The sequence below is a fragment of the Serinus canaria genome, chromosome 3, assembly GCF_022539315.1.
Source record: "Serinus canaria isolate serCan28SL12 chromosome 3, serCan2020, whole genome shotgun sequence".
NCBI classification, from domain to species: domain Eukaryota; kingdom Metazoa; phylum Chordata; class Aves; order Passeriformes; family Fringillidae; genus Serinus; species Serinus canaria.
In genome coordinates, this window is record NC_066316.1 from 107913388 (window position 1) to 107935930 (window position 22543).

General features: G+C 38.8%; 2 protein-coding genes across 8 annotated transcripts in view; one reads left to right on the forward strand and one right to left on the reverse strand.

Moving 5' to 3' along the window:
* RUNX2 (RUNX family transcription factor 2) overlaps positions 1–22543 on the reverse strand; it is a 217863-nt gene that overhangs the window by 173227 nt on the left and 22093 nt on the right. Inside the window, exon 1 of one of the 3 annotated variants that reach the window (XM_050973025.1) lies at positions 5345–5424. The exons of the other annotated variants lie outside the window; for them this stretch is intronic. Within the exon in view, the coding sequence (XP_050828982.1) occupies positions 5345–5411 (67 nt within the window). The 5' untranslated portion in view covers positions 5412–5424. Of the gene's footprint in view, positions 1–5344; positions 5425–22543 lie in introns of those variants that run through there. 3 annotated transcript variants of the gene reach the window in all.
* Positions 5122–22543, forward strand: part of SUPT3H (SPT3 homolog, SAGA and STAGA complex component) — a 255169-nt gene continuing 237747 nt past the window's right edge. The window contains exons 1-2 of one of the 5 annotated variants that reach the window (XM_009095965.4): positions 5122–5263; positions 15609–15703. In XM_009095965.4, the coding sequence (XP_009094213.2) occupies positions 15609–15703 (95 nt within the window). In that variant the 5' untranslated portion in view covers positions 5122–5263. Of the gene's footprint in view, positions 5264–5286; positions 5464–5958; positions 5995–15608; positions 15704–22543 lie in introns of those variants that run through there. The other 4 variants (XM_018921768.3, XM_018921740.3, XM_018921749.3 and 1 more) reach the window with 4 other exon arrangements.

Here is a 22543-nt window from a genome sequence, read left to right on the forward strand (position 1 = left end):
CCATGGTTTTGAAGAGGGCACAGCAAACAAGTACTATTTAAGGCATAGTCTTAGGGCAGCTGACTGGACAGGCTGGAGGAGTCAGTGGCTGGGAAAAGGGCCCCCCTCAAGTAGTTTTTCTTCAATTTCATAGATTCAGATCAGTTGGGAACAAAACCCTGCTTTTATCTTGTTTTATGTTTAATTCATATGCTGCTTACTTAAGGGTGTGCCTATGGGGTTGGCTTCTGAGAGAAGTGGAAATACATATCCAAAATGGCTACTAGAGATTGAAGGTCTTGGTCACAACTGGATTACACAAAACAAAGCTCTCTCCTCAAGATCACGGTGCTGCCTAATTCTGTCTCTCCAGGTCTTTAACTTTCAGCCATTGGAATTGCCTCAAATCCATTTTGGCATGGAATACATAATTATTTTCATATTGTGCTAGTCTACTCTTCTGCTTTCATCCCCACGAGCCAGGAGTGAACAAGAGTTGGCAACTTTATACTCAACTATTATATTGCAGAGTACACTTTAATCAGCACCCTAATAAATAGCACACCCAATTAATTGGGATATTTGCCAGCAGAACAATTCCTTCCCTGCGCTTCAGTGGCTGTAAATGATGGATAAATGGCATTCTTGCTGTTGTCTGCGAACATTTTTGCTGTAATTAACAGGTATGAGATGGTCTTTCCTGGCATGTGTTTCCTCAGTAAGTTGCTCCCTTTTCAGTAGGCTCCCTGCTCCATGCAGTTACTAAAAATAAATAACAGATTTCCCTTTCAGTATTTGCTTAAATCAAGGTAGCTCTTTTGTATTTTAAAGGAAAAAAAAAGTAATCAATCTATTACATTGCTATATGGTTTTGACAATTAAAGGTAATAATTTAATTAGCATATTTATTCTTTAATTAGTATGGTAAAGAAGTCTTTGCTACACCACAGAATAATTTACAATAAAGGAGGGATTTCTGCTGCAGCTCTCTAAGGTTACTTTTTTCACCAGGGGTTGCACAGTGGTTGGCTTTAAAGTGGTATTTCCTGGAGGGGGATCCTCAGAAGTACAATCTATTTTAATAAATTGGAATATGCAGTGATTTACTGTAGACATGTGACAATTTCTCTTATTTGGACATCCTTTGCCGAAAAAGTAAATTAAAATGAACACGGTAAACAACTTTTCTAATCCCTGCATTCCTCACAGATTGCTTTAGTGGCAACTGAAAAAAATATTGGAAGTAAATGAATATGAAAAGGGAAATGGTACTGGAGAAATCTCAACAAGGGATTTACAAACCAGGATGGCTATGGATCAGCAAAGGGTAGAAACATTCATGTAATTGAAGGAGAACATAATTTGTGGGTTATCTGAAAAAAAAAATTGTCCGGGTTGGCATTTACTTTGACTTGTTGGCAGGAGGAAAAGAAACCACCCTGTACCACTGCATAAGGTTCCTTATTAGTTGTGGCTTCTGCAGAGGCTCTGTCTCCTCTTTGGAGCATGGAGGATTTCTTTCATTACATAATCTGGATTTTTTTTTTTTTAATAGATTGAATTTTTTTTTCTCCTGTGTGTGCAAATTCTCTTTGCCCCAATGCTCCTATACCGAGGTTATTATGCTGAAGGAATGCAAGCGTCTAGAGTAACAATGGTTCATTTTCCTTTAATGACTTTGTCGACAGGATGGAGACATTTTTGTGGTGTGATGAATTCACTCGGTCTCCCGTTGTGTTTTCTCCACATGCTTTGGAAACTCTCTCTCTCCCTGAGAATTGTGGCCATCCACTCCAGCAAGAGCTTCATTACTTTATATTCATTGTATTTAAATGACACCCCAGTGGTACTGACCTCCTGGGATGATTGATGTAAATTATATGCTATGTAGGGGGAAAATAAAATCTTTTTCTGACTTTTTATGTTCTGCAGAGAAATAAAAAGTGAAAACAAATGACAGAGAAAATCAGGCCTATTCAAAGTGAAACTTTGTAAGCATTATGGTTTGAGCAGACTCCAGTTTGTGAAAGTGCTGAGACAGTTCATAATGACCTCACGATCTGAAAGGTGACCTGAGAAGGGGGAAACAATTTTGAATGTGCCCTTTTTCGGTTCTGTATAATACATAACAAAAACTTGATAATGTTTTTTTTTTCCCTCTTTGCAAGTATTTTAAGAATTCAGAGTTGAGCAGGGAACAGCCTCTGCACTTTTACCAGCTAGACAAAGGCACAGTTCTAGAAGGGACATCTCACTGCTCCTTCCTCCTGTCTTCTAGCAGACTTTCTAGTACTGACTTTTCATACCCAGTAGGTATCTGTCTTGTTCAATTATTCAGCCAGGAGTTATTACCTATAGAAGTAGCAACAGGGGGAATGTTCTCTCATCAGCCCAGCTCATCATCGGGCAGGAGCTTCAATCCCTTGTGAACAGGTAACCTGCTGTGCAGGCGAAAGGGTTCTGCACAGCAACACAATTTGTCAGGAAATGTTTCTGTCAGTGCTTTTTCAGGCACCTCACCAAGTCACACTGCCTCTATCCAAGCTCCTGGAAGTTATGCAGCTCACACTGAACATGCTCAACCATATTATCCCAAAAATTCCTGTACTAAAATTACCATATCGAACTGGTACAGTAATTTCTGTTTTTTCTATCTTCTTATATTATTCTGTCCTATCAATTCTGAGATATATAAAGATATGCATAGAAATGTCAGTAATATGCTGTCTTGCCTCCCTCAGTTTAATGTAAGGTTTTGACAAATCACAGAATTTGGCTAAAAAACTCGAATTGCCTTGAGTTTTTCTGCAGTACTTTTCATAACCTGACAGAATGTTTTGATTCTCCTTTTTGCCAGGAAAATGCTTATTGATAATCCCGCTTTGGCTGGGGTTGCCCAGAAATTTTAAAATGTATAACAGGAAGGAACTGTTCAGGCCATCCTCCTCACAGCAACGACTCAAAACTTTGCTGTGCAGGCAAGAATCAGCAGAGTGAGGCCTCTCATTCTCCAGGAAAATATCTTGGTGTTTTGCCCTGTTGCTGTCAGTGCTCAGGCTGGTATCAGCTTTACTTCCATAATGGCAAGCAGCAGCAGAAGGGAGAGGGGCTGGCAGCACTCAGCAGTGAGTTGCAGAATCACCTCGTCTTTCTGAGGCTGATGTGGGAGGTGGGAACAGGGAGGAAGCAATGCAGAGGGGACTGACAGAATGTTTATATGAAGTAGCAAGAAGGACGGGGAGTGAATGGTAGCCAAAAAAAAAAAAAAAAGTAAGGGCAGCAGAAGTCAGCTAAGGGAAATAGAAAATAAGATTACTTTCTACTAAACTGGAATTCAGATGGTCCCTAGAGTGTTAAGATCACTGCAGTGGTTGCCAGAGTTTTCTTCTTCCTCCTTTTCTTATCCAGACCCCCAAAGAAGTAAAATGCTGAGATTTACATAAAATTACAAAGTCTCTAAGCTGTCAGTTTCTTTGCATGAACCTTAGAAAAATTATATGAATACTGCTTGGTGCGCAGGCAGGAATTTTAATTAAAAAGGGACTAAGGAGGGCAAAGTAAAAGAGCATAACTTTTGAAATTATACACCCCACAAACTTTTGAGAAAAGTAAGATTTTTTTTTCAAAGCACTAATGGTTACTTCATTTACCTCTGTTGGTCCCATTTATTAGTTCTACTTTATACTATGGCACACATCAACAAACCTGCATGTGACAAGCAGAATGACCAAACTAAACTCACAGAAACCTACTATTAGGAGGTGTCCAAGGAAGCAAATGTTGAAAGGAAGAAAGGAGAGGTGGGTTAATGCTCCAGCTCACCTAGTCATCCCTTCCCCATCAACCTGTTGAGCTGACAGGATTTAGGAAGAGGAAAGCCACCATTGCCAGGAATCAAGAGGAAAACATGGGTGTGTAATCACACCAATGCACTGAATCAGCACAGCAAAGAACAGAATATTCCAGCTGGAATGGACCTTCTGACCCAAAGTTAAAGTATGACCAAAGTTAAAGAGAATAATATTGTCCCATTGCTTCTTATACACTGAGAGAAGTAGACCATCAACCACCTCTCCATAAGCCTGTTCCAGTCCAACTACCCACTCAGTAAAGGGATGCTTCCTAATATCCAGCCTAAATCTCCCTGGCTCAGCTTTGAACTATTAATGTCATGGCTGAAATAGTACAACTGGGTACGGGTTAACCAGGATCCAATGGTGTTTCCAAGGGTAAAGATGAACACAGGTCGCTGCTGTTTGCGCTGCTATTTTTGAACAGCTGTACAAGGATGTGGCTGCAGATACGAGGGTGTGCTGGCACCTGTGCTGAGACCAGACACCTGTGTACACCCACAGCTTTCTCTCCCAAAAATCCTCTGGCTTTTTGGATTCACACCAGCCCTGAAACCCCTTCCTGCTGCCCTCCAGCAATGCCGAGTGCTAAAGGGGAAGGAAAAGGAGGTCATGGCCTGTCAGGCAGCACATGCAACACCATCCCTGGAGGTGTTTAAGGGAAGATTGGATGCGGCCCTGAGGGAAAAGGCCTGGCTCAGAAGAGGGTGATTGGTTCCTAGGTTGGACTTGAGAGTCTCAGAGGTCTTTTCCAACCTGATTGTGTTATTCACAAGACCACAAAATTGTTAGGGTTGGAAGGACCTCTGGAGACCATCCAGCCCAACCCCCCTGCCAAGGCAGGATCACCTGGAGCAGGCGACACACGAACGCGTCCAATTGGGTTTGGAATGTCTCCAGAGAGAGGCAATCCACAAAATCCCCGGGCAGCCCGCTCCAGTGCTCTGTCACCCTCAACGTAAATAAGTTCTTACTCGTGTCTAGGTGGAACTTGTTTTCATTTTATAGACACTTCTCGTGCTGTCTCTGGGCACCACTGTAAAGAGCCAGGCACCATACTCCTAGTACCCGCCTTTGAGATATTCACACGCACTAACACTAATCCATGGCGATCGACGGGCCACGGCGGCGGCGGCGGCGGCGGCGGCGGCGGCGGCGGCGGCGGCGGCAGGAGGAAGCGGCGGCAGCCCCGCCTCGCCCCGGCTCCTCCCCGCGCCCTGGGAGGCGCCGCCGCCCCCGCCTCCATCTGCGGGGCGGCCGCTCCGGCGGAACCGGCTCCTCCCCGGCGCGGGCGGCGCCATTTTACCCCCCCCCTCCCTCAGCGGCCGTGGCGGCGGTGGCGGGCGGGGGAAACAGCGCGAAGCCGTCGCTGCTTTTCCGTCCCCCTCGTTTCTTGCCTCGGTCCAGGCAGCGCGTGGAGGGGAAGGACCGAGGTTCAGTGCCTGCCCCGCGCTTTCCCCTCTCGGCTGTTCGCACACGGGGTGGGGGGACCGGGCACCACAAGCTGCTCCCACCTTCCTTCCATCCTTGCTCCCCTGCACATCTCAGCCTCCTCATCCATCCATCCATCCATCCATCCATCCCCAGGGGTGAGCCTTTGAGTGAGTCACCAGAGAGAGCACGCAATTAGAGAGTGTGTTGCTATTAATTAACTTAGTGAGGCTGCTCGTTGTTGGGGCCTTCAGGAGCATTAGCGGGGCGGTTCCTGCCCGCGGTACCTGCGGGGCGGGGGCGCGGGGGTGCGGCGTTTTCTGGTGGCCTTCAGTGTTTCGTCGAATCCTACCCCGTGCTGTTCGTTTTGTCGTCTTGCGACTAATCTAGGAGGTGTTCCTAGGACATTTTTTTAAAATATATTTTTTTTAAATACTCTTTAAAATTATGTGACAGCTTGGCCTGCAGTACACTGTGTACTGCTGGGTGTTGTTAATTTCTTCGTGTCACTCTGATGTTGTGAAATGTGACTAGCTTGTAAATTTCATCTGGAGGAAATTGATTTTATTTATTTTGCCTGAACAGGTGTGGTGATTCCCTAACTGGAATCCTGTGCTATTCCTTATTTGGAATCCTATGCATTTGGCTGCTCATTCTTGATGAGAAATTTTGGATGCATACATTGCTGCCATAACTTAATGGTATTCCTGATATGCCAGAATGTTCTCATAAGGTCTGTGGTGTTCCTTATAGAAAGTATTAGTTCTTACAGAAATTACTGGTAAATGTTAAAAGCCTAGGACTGACAGTCCAGAAGAATATTTCTCTTTGTTAGCTATAAGTGATTTTTCCACTTTAGAATATTTTTATACTTCTTGTTTACCGATCAACTGCTTCTAAGTTCCTAGAAATTGCCCAAATGGATGATTTGCAGTCGATCATTGCAAAGCATGTATACATGCAAAGTATGTATTACTGTTTGTGGAATGGGAGTAGGAACCTGATGTTGCAGACGCTGCAAGTTTGCTGTATGGCATTTGTGTTAGTGATTTATTATGAGACACTTGATTTCCTACGAGTGAATCTGTTTCAAGGTTTGCAGCCGTGCTGGTGTTTTGCTAAAATTTTCTTTTGAAGTCTCTTATGTAACTCCCACATCAGTCTCTTTCTTGGTGCAGGCCTTGCTTTCCCTTTGGCTTAAGGCAGCAGTGCTTACTTGGCAGGATGCAGTGCAGCCACCCTCTCCCTTTTTGCATATCTTTCTTCACTGTTGGCCAGATCCAAGTGGTGTGGAAGGCAGTGTCAGTCCTTTTGTTAACTTTGGTGGACTTTACACAGGGTCCTATTTACATGTTATTAATATACAAATAATATTTGTTTTTAGTTTGGTTCCTTTTTATCCTGTGTGTTGTTGCTCTGTAGGTGGGAATGTTGATGGCCAGAAGTAGCATTTCCAATTGTAACCAGATAAAATGATTTTTTTTTTTGAAAGCCCTATCTCTGCTTGTGGAAGCTTAAAAAAGTTACTTTTCAGTTAGATAAAGAGGTTCTTAGTTATGATGATAATGAAGAAAAGCTTGAGGTCGATCCAGAATATACTGAAACTGCAGGAGAAGAAGTTCATAGCTGTGTCTCTGAGAAGTAAGCAAGAAGTCTTTTAGTGGCATTTAACTTGTGGTTTTCAAATCTATGGATTTGAAGACATTTCTTAAGGTTTCACAGGATTCTGTGGCCTTTAGAGCCTCTGACTGTCATAACCAGCTGAATTACTCTCCTGGGCTCAGTTCTGGGTAGCACAGAACTGAGCTGTTTGAGAGCTGATTAGTCAATTAGTAGCTTGTCAGCATAAGCAAGCTGTAATTTAGCAGGCTACAAGGGTTTTAAGAATTGCCGGCATACAACAGTGTAGAGCAACATTGTTCAGGTCGTTGGTGCTGTTCTGCTGTGATGCCCTCGAGCAGTGAGACCAGCTAGACTGTGTCTTTCTAGGTCATCACTCACTGCAAGGGTGTTCTAAGGCAGGAGGCCAAACCCAGGCTGCCTAATTATACCGTAGAAAATAACTGAGTTAATGCTCTTGTTGCAATTGTGAAATACCCAAATGTGTAGATAGACAAACATGTAAAGAAAAGGAAATTAGTTAGGCCTGTGTTCTCATGGAACCATGCAGTGGTGACTCAGTTACAAGCTTATCTGGAGCTGATCAAAAAAATCTGCCTGTCAAAGGTACTGAAAATGGTATTGATTTGATCTGCTATCTGTGTTTCAGGTACTTGGCATTCGTAGTGCTATGTCGAGTCATTATTAATTTTAAGTAATCTTAGTAAGTGTTCTTTTGCAAGCTATCACAGGTCAAATTTCTATTTATAAATAATCTTTGGCTTTTTTCTACCCCTGTGTTTTGCATATGTTTGAAGTATCGTGTTTGATTACAATCAGACTTTCACAGAGTCAGCTGCAGAGTTTCTAGTTCACACAGCTCCTTAAGCCATCACAGAAGTAGCAGTAATGGATAAAAGGGGCCAAGAGCTTGTTTGGAAGATGTGATTTCCAATGGACTTGCTGAAATGCAGGCTTTTTTACTTGAACTGTCACTCAAGCATATGATTTTTAAAAGCACTTAACAATGAAGAGCTGTATTGATAATTCTTTTGATTAAGCCCAGTACTGAGGTATACACCTGGCAGAAATGTTTATTTTTGAGTAAACAAGAATGCATTTTAGCAGGAACTTACTGGATATCATATGTGACTATAAGATCTCTGAAGGGGCTGGGTGGCCTGAATGTTACTGACACATTGTTAGACCAACTTGTCAAGATCTAATTTTCATGCTTTGACCTTCTGTTAAAGCCATGACTGTTTTTCCTGTAGTTTTACTTGAATTAGATATTGAATAGAAGAACAGCAATGGATGTACACGTTTTCTTCTCTAGAGAATTTATACTTTCGGTGGCAAGCACTGATTTCTGCAACAGGACCAGCCCCACAACAAGAATTGGAAATTTTCTTTTATAATCTTAGCTGTAGATTTGGCTGCTCATTCTTGATGAGGAATTTTAGATACATATGTTGATGCTATAACGTGATCATATTCCTGATATGCTGCAATATTCAGTTAAGGTCAGGGTGGAACTATATTATGAAATAATTTTAATTGTATATCACATACACAGCTCAGGGTGATACCAGAGGAGAAGGGTTGATGTAATCAGTGTGATAGGTTGGGAAGATGCCATTTTAAAAGGAGGTGAAGGTTTAGACAGAAAAGTTATACCAAGGAAAATACAGTTTGAAGCTAATGATAACTTGGTTATGCTTCACAGAAAATCCACCTCTGTTAGTAAACCCTTAAATTTTAATTTACTTTAAATGGAACTGAAGGCAGATGGGGACCCATGCTCACTAAAGGAGTTCCTTGCTGGGCAAAGAGCAGTAAAACATATTGTCAGGGCTAACCTGACCTCTGCATATTAATACAAGAATGCTTTACTTGTTAGAAAAAGCAAAATACTGATCAAGTCATAATTGGGCCTTGTTCATCCTTGCATGCTGAAATCAAGTATGCAAGTCCTTGATGAGTTGGAAGCTTTTTATTATCACCAGACCTGTGAGCAAGCCTTGTAGATGCTTCACTGAAAATCGCTGGTGGTTCCCGTGGGGGGGTCATGACCACTGAATTGCATCTCTATACAATTATTAAATCATTCACATAGAAGGTTTGTAACACCAGTGTATTAAGGAAAAACTGTAAGTTGAAATAAATTCAGGGTTATAGGGGTCAGATTCTGGAAGCTGTGAGGACTTGGCTGTTAGTTTCAGGTTGTTTGGTCTTTACATTGTTTTCTTAAAGCATTTTTAGCAAGGAAGGAAAAAGTCATTTGTACTTAATTTGCAGTGCTATTAACTGCCAATGTGGCACAAAGCTCTGCAAAAAAGTGTGCACATTCAGTTCAGAGTGAGGTGGGTGTATACGTTAGATTCATTTTGCCTGCTTCCTTGTTAAAAACAAATGTATCACTTCTGGAGAAGGACAGAGCTCTGATGAGACTGGAGTTGAAAACTTTGAGAAGTGTTTGTAAACACCTCCAGATGGGAAGGCAGAGCTCTCATGTAAAATTCTTCTCTGTATTTCCCAGTCTCAAATAAAACAGTCACATCTGTGTATTAATATTCTTTCAGCCATCCAGACTGTTCTGTGGTCTGGGTTAGAAGAAGCTTTAAGTAACTGTCATGTCTAATATGGGGATGGACAAATAGTAGCTTCAGATATGAGGACATGCAGTCATTTTGAGTAAAACACAGCAGTTATTGCACACAGTGGAGTCAGAAGGTTTTATTTTAATGTGAGGTTGCTTTAGTGACTTTTCTTTCCTTGCTAAGTCAGTGAGAAAGTTGTTGTTGTTTACTGCTTCCATGTAAGGTCTTCAGTAAAAGTAATGCATAAGGATACCAGGAATGATTATTTTATCTTTAGGGATGTTGAACAGGACAGTTCTCATCAGGATATGTGTTATTCTTTCGATGAAAATCTACACCTACATGTATTAGGAGATTTGTTTTACCTGTTGCTATCAGCCATGCATGTTTCTTCTCTAACTTCTGCATGGGAATGAATGACTTAATTGCCTTTTAAATGGACATGGGAAATTATGTTCAGTTGTATTCCTTGTTTTTGTGTGGGCTTTTCAAGCATGTTCTGTTCCAAGAGAGTGTCATGGTTAAAGATGAGATGCTTATTTGTCTGGGTGGTGAAAGCTAGGCTGTGCATTGACAGCTATAAGATGAATTTTTCTTTCTTGTATTCAGTTTAAAATAAAACTACCCTAAGAATCTGGTCTATCAAGTAATAAATGGAAGCAGCAGCAGATGTAATGTGTTACCCTTAGAGTGAATAGTGCATGCATTCTGCTTTGTGGTACTTTGTTAATTAATTAAAAAGGAAGGAAAGCTGAGATTGCAACCCGAGCTTTGAACAATATTCTTGTGTGCAGACCTGGTGCAGATGTGTCCCTGCCTGCCCACAGATTGCTTCTAATCCTGTATTTGGTCTGACTGTTCCCTGAAAGTTTGTGTCTTTGCTTTATCTGCTTGGCTTTTTAAGATGCTGTACTTAGAGAATATGAAAGTTATTCATCCTATTTCCTGTAAGCAAAAACATTTTTTATTTGTTGCCCATAAAGCTGGTAGTTTTAACCTGAACAGGTTAGAGAATGATAAAGTAATTTCATTGTATGCTAACAGTCGTTATTTTGTGTAAGTCCTACATCACACATGCACTGTGCTTATCTGAGATCCTTTAGAGTGTTTCTAGTTCCAGACTGCTTGAACAGCTCAGGAGTACTTAAGGACTTCACACTTAGTATTTTAATTTTCAGTTAATTTGTGCTACTGGGAGAGTGAGTGACAAGCAAAGCAGTATATGTGTTCTTGCATTTAGTTATGGGATATTGGGGTTTTTTAACTCTCTTATTTTTTATAAGAGTTTTGAGCATACACTCAGCCAGTGTTACATGTGTTCAGCAGGGTTATGGTGTGTTTTTGTTTTTTTTAAAAAGAAGTGCAGTAATAAAAATCTGTATTTCCTGTGGTTAATTAAGTTCTTACATCTCCAGTCCTAGAAGACTCTTATCTTATACCCTCTTGTCAGCTGGTGAGGCCATGAAATACTCAGTGGTAACATACTCGTTAATCTAATTACTCTGAAGCAGAGGGTGTGGAAACAAAAGCATTAATTTTGATTTTGTGTTAATTCATAGTTATATTGGTTTTGCTTTCCTTCCTGTTTTGTTTGAGTTTATATAAATGAAAATTTGTCAGTCTTTAAGTTTTTGCATGGTTTTGGGCTATATGCAAAATGTCTTTATGAAAAGACTGATGTGATAACCATGTTAGATGTATGCTTGATGAATTAAATCCTAGTAATGGTAACCTCTACTCTGTGTTATTCAGTGTAAAATTTTTTGCAGGGATGCTATTTTTTTGTAGTCCTGCACCTTCTTTAGCCTATAAAGAGACACCAGAGAGAATCTCTGCAAATCCACATTTGTTTTAAACTGACCCACTTCAAACTTAGGTTTTTTTTTTTTTCTTGTGTGAAGTGAAAACTGTATTAATATGAACTTTTGTTCCTCCTGAGTGAGTTAAGATCAGCTGTCAGACTGTTAGAGGGCTGTTCTGTAATGACTGTTTGGGTGCATCTTTCCCCTCGATCTTTGTGTGACATTTCAGCAGTGGGGATTGGTGTGAGTAGTGTCTCAAAAGCCTTGACTGAGTTTCTGTTGTTCAGCCTGGAGAAGGGGAGACATCACAGCACCTTCCAGTACCTGAAGGGGCTCCAAGAGAGCTGGAGAGTGTGTGCAGTGATGGGACAAGGAGGAATGGCTTGAAGCTGAAACGGGAGGTTAAGATAAGAAAAAGAGAAGTTCTTTATTGTGAAGGTGGTGAGGCACTGGAACAGAGGAGTGGTTTCAGCCCTATGTCTGGAAGTGTTCAAGGCCAGCTAGGGTGGGGCCCTCAGCAACCTGGTGTGAAGGAAGGTGTCCCTGGACAAGGCTGGGGGTTGGAATGAGATGAGTTCTAAGACACTACAGAATGGTTTGGGTTAGAAAGTAGGATTTTATATAAACATTTACATGTTAATATAGAATAGGATATTGCCTAAATGTATAACCCTTACATCATGCTTTAGGAGCCCTGGAATTCCAATTTTTATGTCTCTGAGCTGGATCTTGAATAAATACATGGGTTATACAGATAACTTATTGATTGTAGAAAAGTTAGTGTAAGTTAATATTGCTTGGTAACTTCAGCGTGGATATGAATATGAGGGAGGGCTATGAAACAGAAATCTACCCAGGTATCTTACTGTGGTGAGAGGGATGGGCTTAAACCTGATGAGAAATGACTTAAAACTTGTTTCCCTCAACTGATAACTTTTGTTCTGCTGATTCATGTGGAACAAGTGTTTTCTCTTCAATGTAAAAGATATAGCAGTACATTACAGTAGATGCTTTTAAGCATTTATATTAGTGTTTATATATACCTTTAAATGTGTGTATTTTACTATACATTTGGTTGCAATGTCTTACTTAGGAGAAAAGAATTTGTAAAAGCTGAGCCTACTTGGATAGGAACTCAAAATTACCAGTCCAAATAGTGTTAATCAGAAGTTATCTTCTTGATAGAGTTAATGATTAAAATGCAGCATATTGAAATAATCTGACTTAATCTGAACATCTGAATTCATTTTATGGAATGTGGCAAACAGCTGCACTTCAGTTTGGAGCTAAAACAAATACAGTATATCGACCCATTGAAGATCACTGTAGGCTTTTCAGTTCCATGATAGCTGAACTTACTGAGGAAAATTTATTTCAGAGTGCTTCTGCTTTTGAATTATCTTTTATTTTATTTTATTTTTTTTAATGTCCGGAAGAAAGGAAATAGAACATACGGAGGATGGGACTTTGATGTGTAAAGAAGTTAATTATCTAAACCATCAAACAAAATGTGGGCTGTGGAAGTAATTATTATAAAGGGTCTGATGAAGCCTGACAAGCTGTTGGTTTTTTATGTCAAGAAAATGCTGTACACCTGCTTGATTTGAAAGTTAAATTATTTGGTTGCAATAGGAGGACCCAAGTTGGTAGTGAAGCAGTAGCTGATAAGCTTTCAGCTCTCAAACCACTGAGATGTAAAGCCCTTCAAATTTTTTTAGTTGAACTGTTCTTGTCCACTTGGAGGGCAGGAACCTAAGAAAGGATCTGCTCTAGAATAGGACATGCATGAATCACAGATCTTATGTTGTGAGGAGGCAGCTGTGCAATTGGGCCCCATGGTTTTTGGGAATTTTGCGAGAATGTTTCATAAATTAGCAGAATAGAACCTTGTGGATAAAGCGCAATCTCTGTCATGGATGTTCAAAGAAAATAGTTATATGCTTCAAGTGATGTAATTAGTTTTAAAAAGCTCTAAATTAAAAAAAAAAAAGCCTCCTTAAATCTTTGAACGTTATTAACTTTTTAATGAATACACTGTTAATTCTCTATTTAGGAATAGTAGTACTGTGGTATTGGATATAAAAATATAGCTACTAAAATTAATCGTAATTAGTCTCATTGAAATGATGGACAATCATATATATAAATTTCTAAATCTTTAGGCTGTTTCTGCTATGGTGGGCACAAAGGCAGCTTCCTCTTAATTCCCTTCCATGACATGTAGGACTTTCCTATAAATACTGGCACCTTTCTTTGTTAAAGAGAGTTTTTACTTGTTTTTTATTTTTTAAATTCACTACTTTGACTGCTTAGGTTAGATGACTGGTAACTGTTGATTATGGCAGGATCCTGACAACTCTTTAGCCTTGTGTGTAACTACTCATGTGATTAAAATCAGACTTGAGTGGGAGTAAACTTGTGATTCAAGTTACACATGTGCGTAAGTGCTTGCAGGATGGGGACCTAAATTAGAATCTGCCTGAAGATGAACTGAAATCTGATAATCTACATGAAAGCATTAATAAAAAAATTAAACTCATGACACCAAGTTGGGTGGGGTAGGAAGGCGATACAAAGGGATCTGGAAGGGCTGGATTAATTGACTAAGGCCCGTTTTATGAGGTTCAACAAGTTCAAATTCTGGATGCTGTACTTAACTCACAATGACCTGGTGGAGTGCTGCAGACTGAGGCAGAGTGGCTGAAAAGCTGCTCAGTGGGAAAGGACCTGGGGGTGCTGGTCAACAGCAGTTGAATCTGAGCCAGCTGTGCCCAGGTGGACAGGAAGGCCTGGCTTGCACCAGCAATACTATGGCAGCAGGACCAGGGCAGTGACTGTCCCCTGTGCTGGGCACTGCTGAGGTCACCTTGAGGGCTGTGTTCAGTTCTGGGTCCCTCAGTTCAGGAAGGACATTGAGGGGCTGGAGTGTGTCCAGGGAAGGGAATGGAGCTGGGGAAGGGTCTGGAGCAGAGGTCTGATGAGGAACAGCTGAGGGAGCTGGTAAAGGGGCTCAGCCTGGAGAAAAGGAGGCTTAGGCAGAATATACTGTCTCTGCCCAGCTCCCTGACAGGAGGAGACAGCCAGGTGGGGTTCTGCTTTTCACTTGTGTAGAAAGCTGTAGGAGAAGAGGAAACAGCCTCAAATTGTGCGAAGGGAGGTTCAGATATTGGAAAAGCTTCTTCACAGAAAGGGTGGTCAAACATTGGAATGTGCTGCCCTGGAGTGGGTTTCTATTCTAGAGAACGATTTACCCTTTGAATTTTGAAATGGAGAGAGATAGAATCTCTTACAGCACAGCAAGCTATAGCAGTATAAAGCTTTTATGGTCACTACTACTAATAGTGTAAGAAATGAGCAGTACAACTCAACGGTTGCTAGTGTGCAGCAAACTAGAAGACTAAGAAATATAGTGAGAATAAATCTTGTTTATCAGGGGACTTACATAGTATGCAGTTTTGTATTAATTTTTTTGAAAGGAAAAATGAGACTCCCTTGTCCATATTAATGGAGTTTCCCATAATAAAATTTTGCTTAGTCAGTCCTTAGTAAATGAAATTATTTTTTAAAATTAAATAGCTCAAAGCCATTTGATGTGGAGACCCTGTAGCCACATGCTGCTGCAATTTACTTGCATATTGTTAAAGAGGAAAGTGTAGATATAATAATTACTTCATAGACTATAAGGAAAATTGTCCTGGATTTGCTTTGGAGTTCTTGAATGAGATATTTATATAGAAAAACTGTAAAATACTTTGTGTAAAGATAGTACCTTCAGAGCTCTGAGTATTGTGATGGTGGTTGGGTCTCAGTCTTTCTAATGCATTTCTGTTTGAAGAATTTAAGTTGTGTGTGTGAAGGGGGTGTTTTTTATAAAGAAAGTTTCTGACCTCTGTGTTCATAAAGTTGTAGCTGGCTTTTTGTGAGACTCTCTTTGGCCTTGTTGGAGATGGTGTGGGTATGATTTATTGGTGGTTAGGATATGCAGGAATGTAAGAGGATGATTGGGCAGCAGAGATTCTTTTGTCTGTGAATACCATCTATTTCAGAGTAATGGTGTTTTGTTAAATGTGTTAATCTCAATGCTTTTAAGCATTGGTACTTTTTAGGATACTTCTAAATCGTTATTTTAGAAATAGTACATGTTTCCAGTACTTTGTTTAAAGTAAACATCAACTCAAGCTTTCTATTGCCTCTCATAGGCTTCTTTTTTGCATGCAGACCCTTTACCTTCCATGTTACTCCAAATATCTTTTCTTCCTTTTAAATATCTACTGTGAAGCATAAATGTACTGTCTTGGCAATAAAATACAAGTATTGCAAGTGCTGTTATTTCTTTGTTTACCCAGATGAGCAGCACCGTGGCCAGCCCGATGTCGGCAATTGCCTCTTCGAGCAGTGGAAGAAAATCAACAAGCTTTACACTTGAGTTGCAGAGTATGATGTGAGTAGTCAGTCCAACTATCTGGCAGTATCTGCATGGTGTATTCATATTTTACCTGATTTCTTAGAATGTGTGAGTAAGGGTGATGGAGGGAAGGAGAGCAGGTGTTAGTGATGGAGCTGTTTGTGTTTTACTTCGGATTTGTAAAACATTCAGAGATGACTTGGGTAAATAAAACCCACATCCTCTATTGAAAGGCGAGTGAATGCTGCTGAGTAAAGAAATGTGTTTTTAATATTTGCTTTAGAAGTCTTCAGAGTCCTGTATTTCTCAGCCCTTCATCAAAGAAAGCTAAGCTTCCTGTTGTCATAGATATATTTTTTAATAAATACTTTTTATTAACATCCTTCAGTGCTAATACAGAGAGATAAACTGCTGAGATCATAATATTGCTGATGAAATTATGATATGGAATGCTTGTAAATAACTGGGGTTTGCCAGACAGGAAGCAAATTTGTTAAATAAGTTACTTATTCTTTTAAATGAATGCTGGATTCTCAGAAACGCAGGTTCAAGCTGTGATATTATATGATTTTGTAATTTGGTTGTGAGAGTAAAGCTGTGTTTCTTTTATTCGTGTGTTGTAGGCTTGCCTTCACTGTTGTATAACAATTTCTCACCTGATTTACTACATGGGCAGTAGACGCATAAGGAGTTACTTGTCTCCATTTAAATCTACAAAGAATTCCCTTTGCAAAAGTGAAAGGTGCAATTTGTTTTCAGTTAAGTGTCCTTATGAGATTACTAGATTGTTGTCATAGGGATAATGAGATAGCTTCCACTGAGAGTATTTTTCAGTATAATGTAAATAAGAGTGTTGCCTTGTGCATTGAATCTTCTAATATAGATGAGTACATTGTGACAGACCCAGTGTTCTATTTTATTTAGTTTTCTTTGGCTAGAATAATAGTAATGCTCTCTCTTCTTCAAGAGAATTCTGGTTGCTAATTGTTCACATCTATTAAGGTCATCTATTCTGAAAAATACAATTGTTGTTCTTGGTTGAGAAAATTAACTGTAACTGTATTTAAAAAAGAAAACTTCAGAGTCAAATCTTGTGCATCAGTTTGGATCAGTATCTGGGGAGCCTGAATTTTATTGGATTGTGGACTTCCTGATAAAGTGTTTTGAAACTCCCCTTCCCCGCCAGTGTACACACGATTCTGTCAGAATGTAGAAGTTATTGTTGGCCATATAAATGGAAGGAATAGATATTTTCCTTTTACTTCAGAACTGGTGCAGTTATCCTTTGAAAGCTGTGCAAACAGATCGTCTGTGCTCCAGAGTAACATATTTCACAGCTTCATTAAACTAGTACGAACTGAGGAAATTCCTTGACTGCAGTGAGCACATTGAAACCTAAATTTTTATTGTTTGCTGCGGAAAAAACGAGGGAGACTTTTGAAAATGATAGAGTGCCAGGGATGAACCATGCAGAAAAAAAGACAACTGTTTCCTTTGGCCAGGGCCATAAAATGAAGTTATGCCTTTAAAAGAACTTTCTGTGCTCTGACAGAAGCTGACATTTTTTATAAACGATGTGATTTAGGAAGTTACGGATCATCCCATTTAGACGATTTAAAAGAAATTATTGCTGACATCTTAAGATCCTGGGAAATGGCTAAGACTGGAGCAATGCAGTGCAAAAAAGGTAACATCTTCTTAAAGAAAAGAAAGTAGAGGCTATCTCTGCCTAATTTCTTATTGTCAAGAGAAGGGTCACCTATTTGCTATAGTTTTCATGTAGTAATAGGAAGAGTAAGTTCAACTGGCCCTACCTTTCTCAACAAAACATGTACAGCAAGAAGATGAACTTTTGAGAAATAAGTCATATAGAGACATTAAGTGCTAATCCAGAATGTCATGTAGTAGTTTATGTTGCTTTAAAAAATGGACTGTTGGATTTTAAGGATTTAAAAGGCAGAACGAAGAGAGAGTCTTTTTGGAGTAAAATATCAAATCCTGTTGTAATCCAGTGGCAACATCTGGAAATCTCTGGATAAGATTACTCATGGTCTGAAGATGGTATCTTTGATTAGTGTATAATTTCCAGCACAGAAGTGTTGAGCCAATGTTTAATTCCATGGAATGCTTAGATTTGCATGTAATGTTAAGCTTGTGAGTAATCACATTTAAGGTGAGGAGGTTATTCATATGCTACATCTGTTCAATACACTACACCTATTTTTGAACCATGGCATTGTAAGGGAATGAACTGAATCCTGTTGTAGAATTGTGTTTTTATGATAAGCTCAGAAGGGTTTTTCTGATTTATTTGAGAAGGCAAGATATACATAGTAGTCTTGAAATCATAAAATACTGCAAAAAAAGCTGTCTCAAAATGTGTACAACTTTTTCATTGTGTACATAGATACTTTACTAATGAAATTATTCTGTTTTTTCTTTAAGAATATTTAAGATATGTCCTTGGATTTGAAGAAATTTTTGTGTTTGTTGAGAAAAGAATCTGGTTTGTATTATGCCTAAATTATACTGTGTAATTGGTGATACGACATGTGCTGATTACCTTAAGACTGCTTCTTAATCAGATTGTCACAGATCATCCAAACACAAGTCAAATTGCAGTGGACTACCTTTTGCATAGTTATATTTGCCTTTTAATTGTTTGGACCTTGGAATTAAATTAGATTTATGTTATACTAATTTAAGAGAGAAAAGTGCTATGTAGAGCTTTCTTCAACTTCTACATCCTTTATTTGTATTTGGATTTTTTATTATAATACCATGGAGTGTATAGCAATAGGTGTTAATAATTTAAAAAAAGAATTTAGTGCATTTTGCTGAGGTTTGCCTTACTTAACTTTGGCTGATCTACGGCCTGTTTCCAAACTAACTGCTCTTGTTAGGTGGGTTGCACCTAAATTATAGTTCTGCCCAGTAGATTCACAACCATGCTGATTTCACTGTAGCCATTAAAATTCATAATTTGGTAGAGATCATCTATTTTCTAGTATAAGCACTACTTGCAGAATGAATTTCTGGAAACCGTGACAGTCTAAAGACTTATGTTGAGCAATTTGCAGCTACAGAGGGAGGTTTTTATCTCCCCTCAATAAAATGCCTTGACTTCTCAAAGCTATCTTAGCTATTTAAAAAAATTAATTACTATGATCTGAAGTTTATTAATTAGCTTTTGTGGTATGCTTCATACCAAAATCAAAATTTGATAGTATAAGGTTATAAGGATAAATTGTAATTGTGAAAGTATTGAGGAAAACAGTATTTTTATTTGGTTTAAGTTTTTCTGGTTATTGACTGTATTTGCAGATTTGAATATTAAAACAATAGTATGCATTGCTGTGATATCAAATTACTGCTCCTAATTGATTGTGGCTTTTCAGACAGTGAAAATATGTTCAGGTATATCAAATGCAGTTTCTACTCAACTTCTCCAGTTTGTAGCTTACACTCACCTCTGTTAAACTTCTGTGATGTGTTAGTGTGTAATAGAGTTACTAATAAATTCTTCATATTCCCTTTTTCTTTATGAATATATTAATGTATTTTTCAATTTTTTTAACATTCAGCAAATTGTGGGAGGGACTTGGTAAGAATTGGGGCCAGTTCTTAAATTTTTAGTTTATTAAGACTCTTTGAACCTGTCTCCCTGACTCTTGGGATATTTACATGATCCCTGTTATTAAAGCATTTGAATGGTTTTGTAATATTGTGAATAATATTTCTCATTTTAGACTGGATAGTAAATAGTGGTTCTAGATGTCTGGTCACTCAAGGAGTATGTAGAATAAATGTATTTTTATTTCAGGCTTGCAAACACTGTATGGTATTTTTTTTTTTTCTTATATAAGACATGACCTATAAAATATGCTATTTATTACCTGTTGCAGCCTTGCAAACTTGTCAATCAAATAAATTGTCTTTAGGGGTTTTACTTATTTAGCATTTCTCATCCATTTTGAGATGACAACATCTTAGGGGGAATATCATTCTAAGTTTTTGAATGTGCAATGAAATAACAAGAAGCATGGCCTCTGAACTGATGTGTCTCCCGCCAATGTATTTGGATAACCTTTGCTGACTTGAGTTGGATTACAGTTTGTTCACCACTGAATCCCTGGAAGATGTCATTGATTTCTTCTAGTGTCTGATGCTAAAATTATTGTCATATGCAGAAATGAAAATTCTTTGTGAAAACAATAGTTCTTACGTATGGTAAAAAAGCGTTTTCTTATCAGTTAGGAAGTTCAGGGAACTTGTTGCTCAGTGCTGAAGAAATGCCCACTCCATGTAGCAGTAAAGAAATGCTGTGATTCAGGAGCTGTGCTTTGCTAGACTGGTTTGTGTTTGTGTATTAATGCAGTTTTGAATAGCATATTCACCCAAATACTTCCAGTTACTCACATTACATGCTAACTATAAAAAGATACGCAATATGCATTTTGGGCTGTTTACAGAACCATTGAACATTTTACCCAAAGGGTTTCACTATGTGACTTAATAAGAGGGCTTTTAAAACACATTCTCTGATTTCTAGATACTGTACAAAATCTTTGCCATTCTTGCTAGCTGTTAAGGTCAGCAGGCTACTGGGTTTTTGACAAACATCTAATTTTGTTATCTAATCTTCAAAACACAAACGCCTTTCTTGCATCTCTTTTGTTAAAACTATGCCCTTGATTATTTTGTGGTTTTATTCTTTTATTTTTCTATTATATTTCTAAGTGTGTCAGCCTTACTCATCCTATGAGGCAGATACAAATGTGGGAACTGCCATTTCCCTCATGCCAGGTTCCTCATAAGGTTTCACCTCATGCCAGGTTCAGTTCTTCCCCATGAAAAAGTTTTTAGAGTGTTGGCTTTCCTGTGTCTTAGGTTTCATGGAATGCTGAGCTCATGCAGACCTTGATTCTATTTGAAACAAGTAAATGATTATAGGGACTAGGAAGTTATGCTGAATAGACAGTCTAGATGATTGTTTTTAATAAAATAGTCCAGAATTTATCTAGCATAAAACAAGCGTGTGCTTGAGCTGAATGTTAGTAATTATTTATTATCTCACACGTATGATGAGATGTGGTAGTATTTGCACTGCCCTTCTGTGACTGATTACCTTATGGCTTCTTTTGGTTGGTTGTTTATCCATCTTTGCTTTGAAGTTGATCAGTAAAATCATCTGACTTTGGATAGTTCGTTTGGCATGATGGTGGAAGAAAACATCAGTAATGACCTGGCTGAGGGAACGCTTTGGTTAACCAAACTGTAATTTGGGACTGTAAAGAATTTCTCTATTCTGTCCCATACTTGTTTACCATATTTGAACCCAGAATTTGTGCTGAGATTGCACTGTTTAAAAATAAATAACCAGCTTAGCCTACTGAGCTGAAGCCCTTTTCTGCAAACACGCATGGAGCACTTTCCCCCTTGGGTAGAGATGATGGAAGGGCAGTGGCAGATATGGTACATGGTTATCATGTGTGGCTGTTTCTATCTACCTCATTAAATACATGAGGCAAGAGTGGTATGAGATAGAAAACTAGGGCCAGAACTAAGTTTTCCTTTTATAGGTAGGATGAAATACAGGAAGGAAATTCATTAGAGAGAAATTACTACAGCTTTTTCTGATGCGGATGTGGTATTTTTAAGCTTTTAAAGGCAGAGTCTCTTCTTTGCACAGCACTTAGCTCAACAGGATTTTGCTGAGGAGGCCTGATAGGGTTTGCAGAACTGTTAATAAAAGATGTAAGAGCTGAAATGGAGTGAGTTTCAGAAAAGCTATTTGGAAATTCATTTTTCAGGCTTCCACGTTTCTGTACTGCATTTAAAGTGGAGTTATTTTAGACCTCTCTTTTGTAATAGCACAGTTTCATTTTACCTTTTAGTAGCGGAGTTCACTTGAAATACAACCTGAACTTGACCTTAATAGTGTCAAACAGTCTGAAAAACATTCATTTTATCTCTTGCTTCTTTCTCTTTGTTTTTGCTGAGTATCCTGTCCCTATTTATGAAAGAGTAAGAGGTGATGGAGGATCTTGATTAACACATTGAGTAGTACACACACATAGGGCTAAGAAATTGTTGAGTGTCTGTACAGAATTATGGAGGAACGTTTCTGTGAATAATTTAAAAATTACATTTGTACTTGGTCTGAAAAAGAAACACGAGAAGGATGTTTTTATGAGGGAAGACTGGAGATATTAATCTGGGTAACAGCTTTTTCTGTAAACAGAATTAGCTGAAGTTTAGCATTAGTCTGGGTTATGTGTGTCTTGTGTTTCTGCTCTACTAGTACTTTATTTTTCTCTTGTCAGTTCAAAGTTAATGTGAGTTTTGCAGTTCATTTGTGAAATCAGTTTTGCTAAGTATGAGAACAGTTTCTCTAAGTTTACTGTGTCCTCAGCTTTACTCAGTTTATTATGAGTTGCATACAGCTTCTCAAGCTTCCTGTGTTTGAAATTTTGTTTTGAATTGGAATATTTTAAGATAGATGGTTCCAGGGGTTTGAGCTTAAATTCTTGAAACTTTCTGGTTTCAGGTTTTGACAGGTTGCTTTAAGGTATCATCTAGTACCTAAGTAAAAGATTATAAAATTTGGAAACGATTTACCCTACTTGAATGAAGACAAATATTGTAACCAAATACTGATTAAGCCATAAATTAATATGATAATTAAATTCAGCATTTTTAAACTTTTTTTATTTCCCCAGTGTAATAAATTGTAATACATTAATTCTAGCAGACTGAACCTGAAAATCCAGTTTAGCTTTAACTGTGACCATAACTGGCAGACAGTGCTGAAATCTTTAAACTGCAGCTTCTTGCATCACTTGCAGTCTGTCTGTTTTAGTCACATTTCATTTG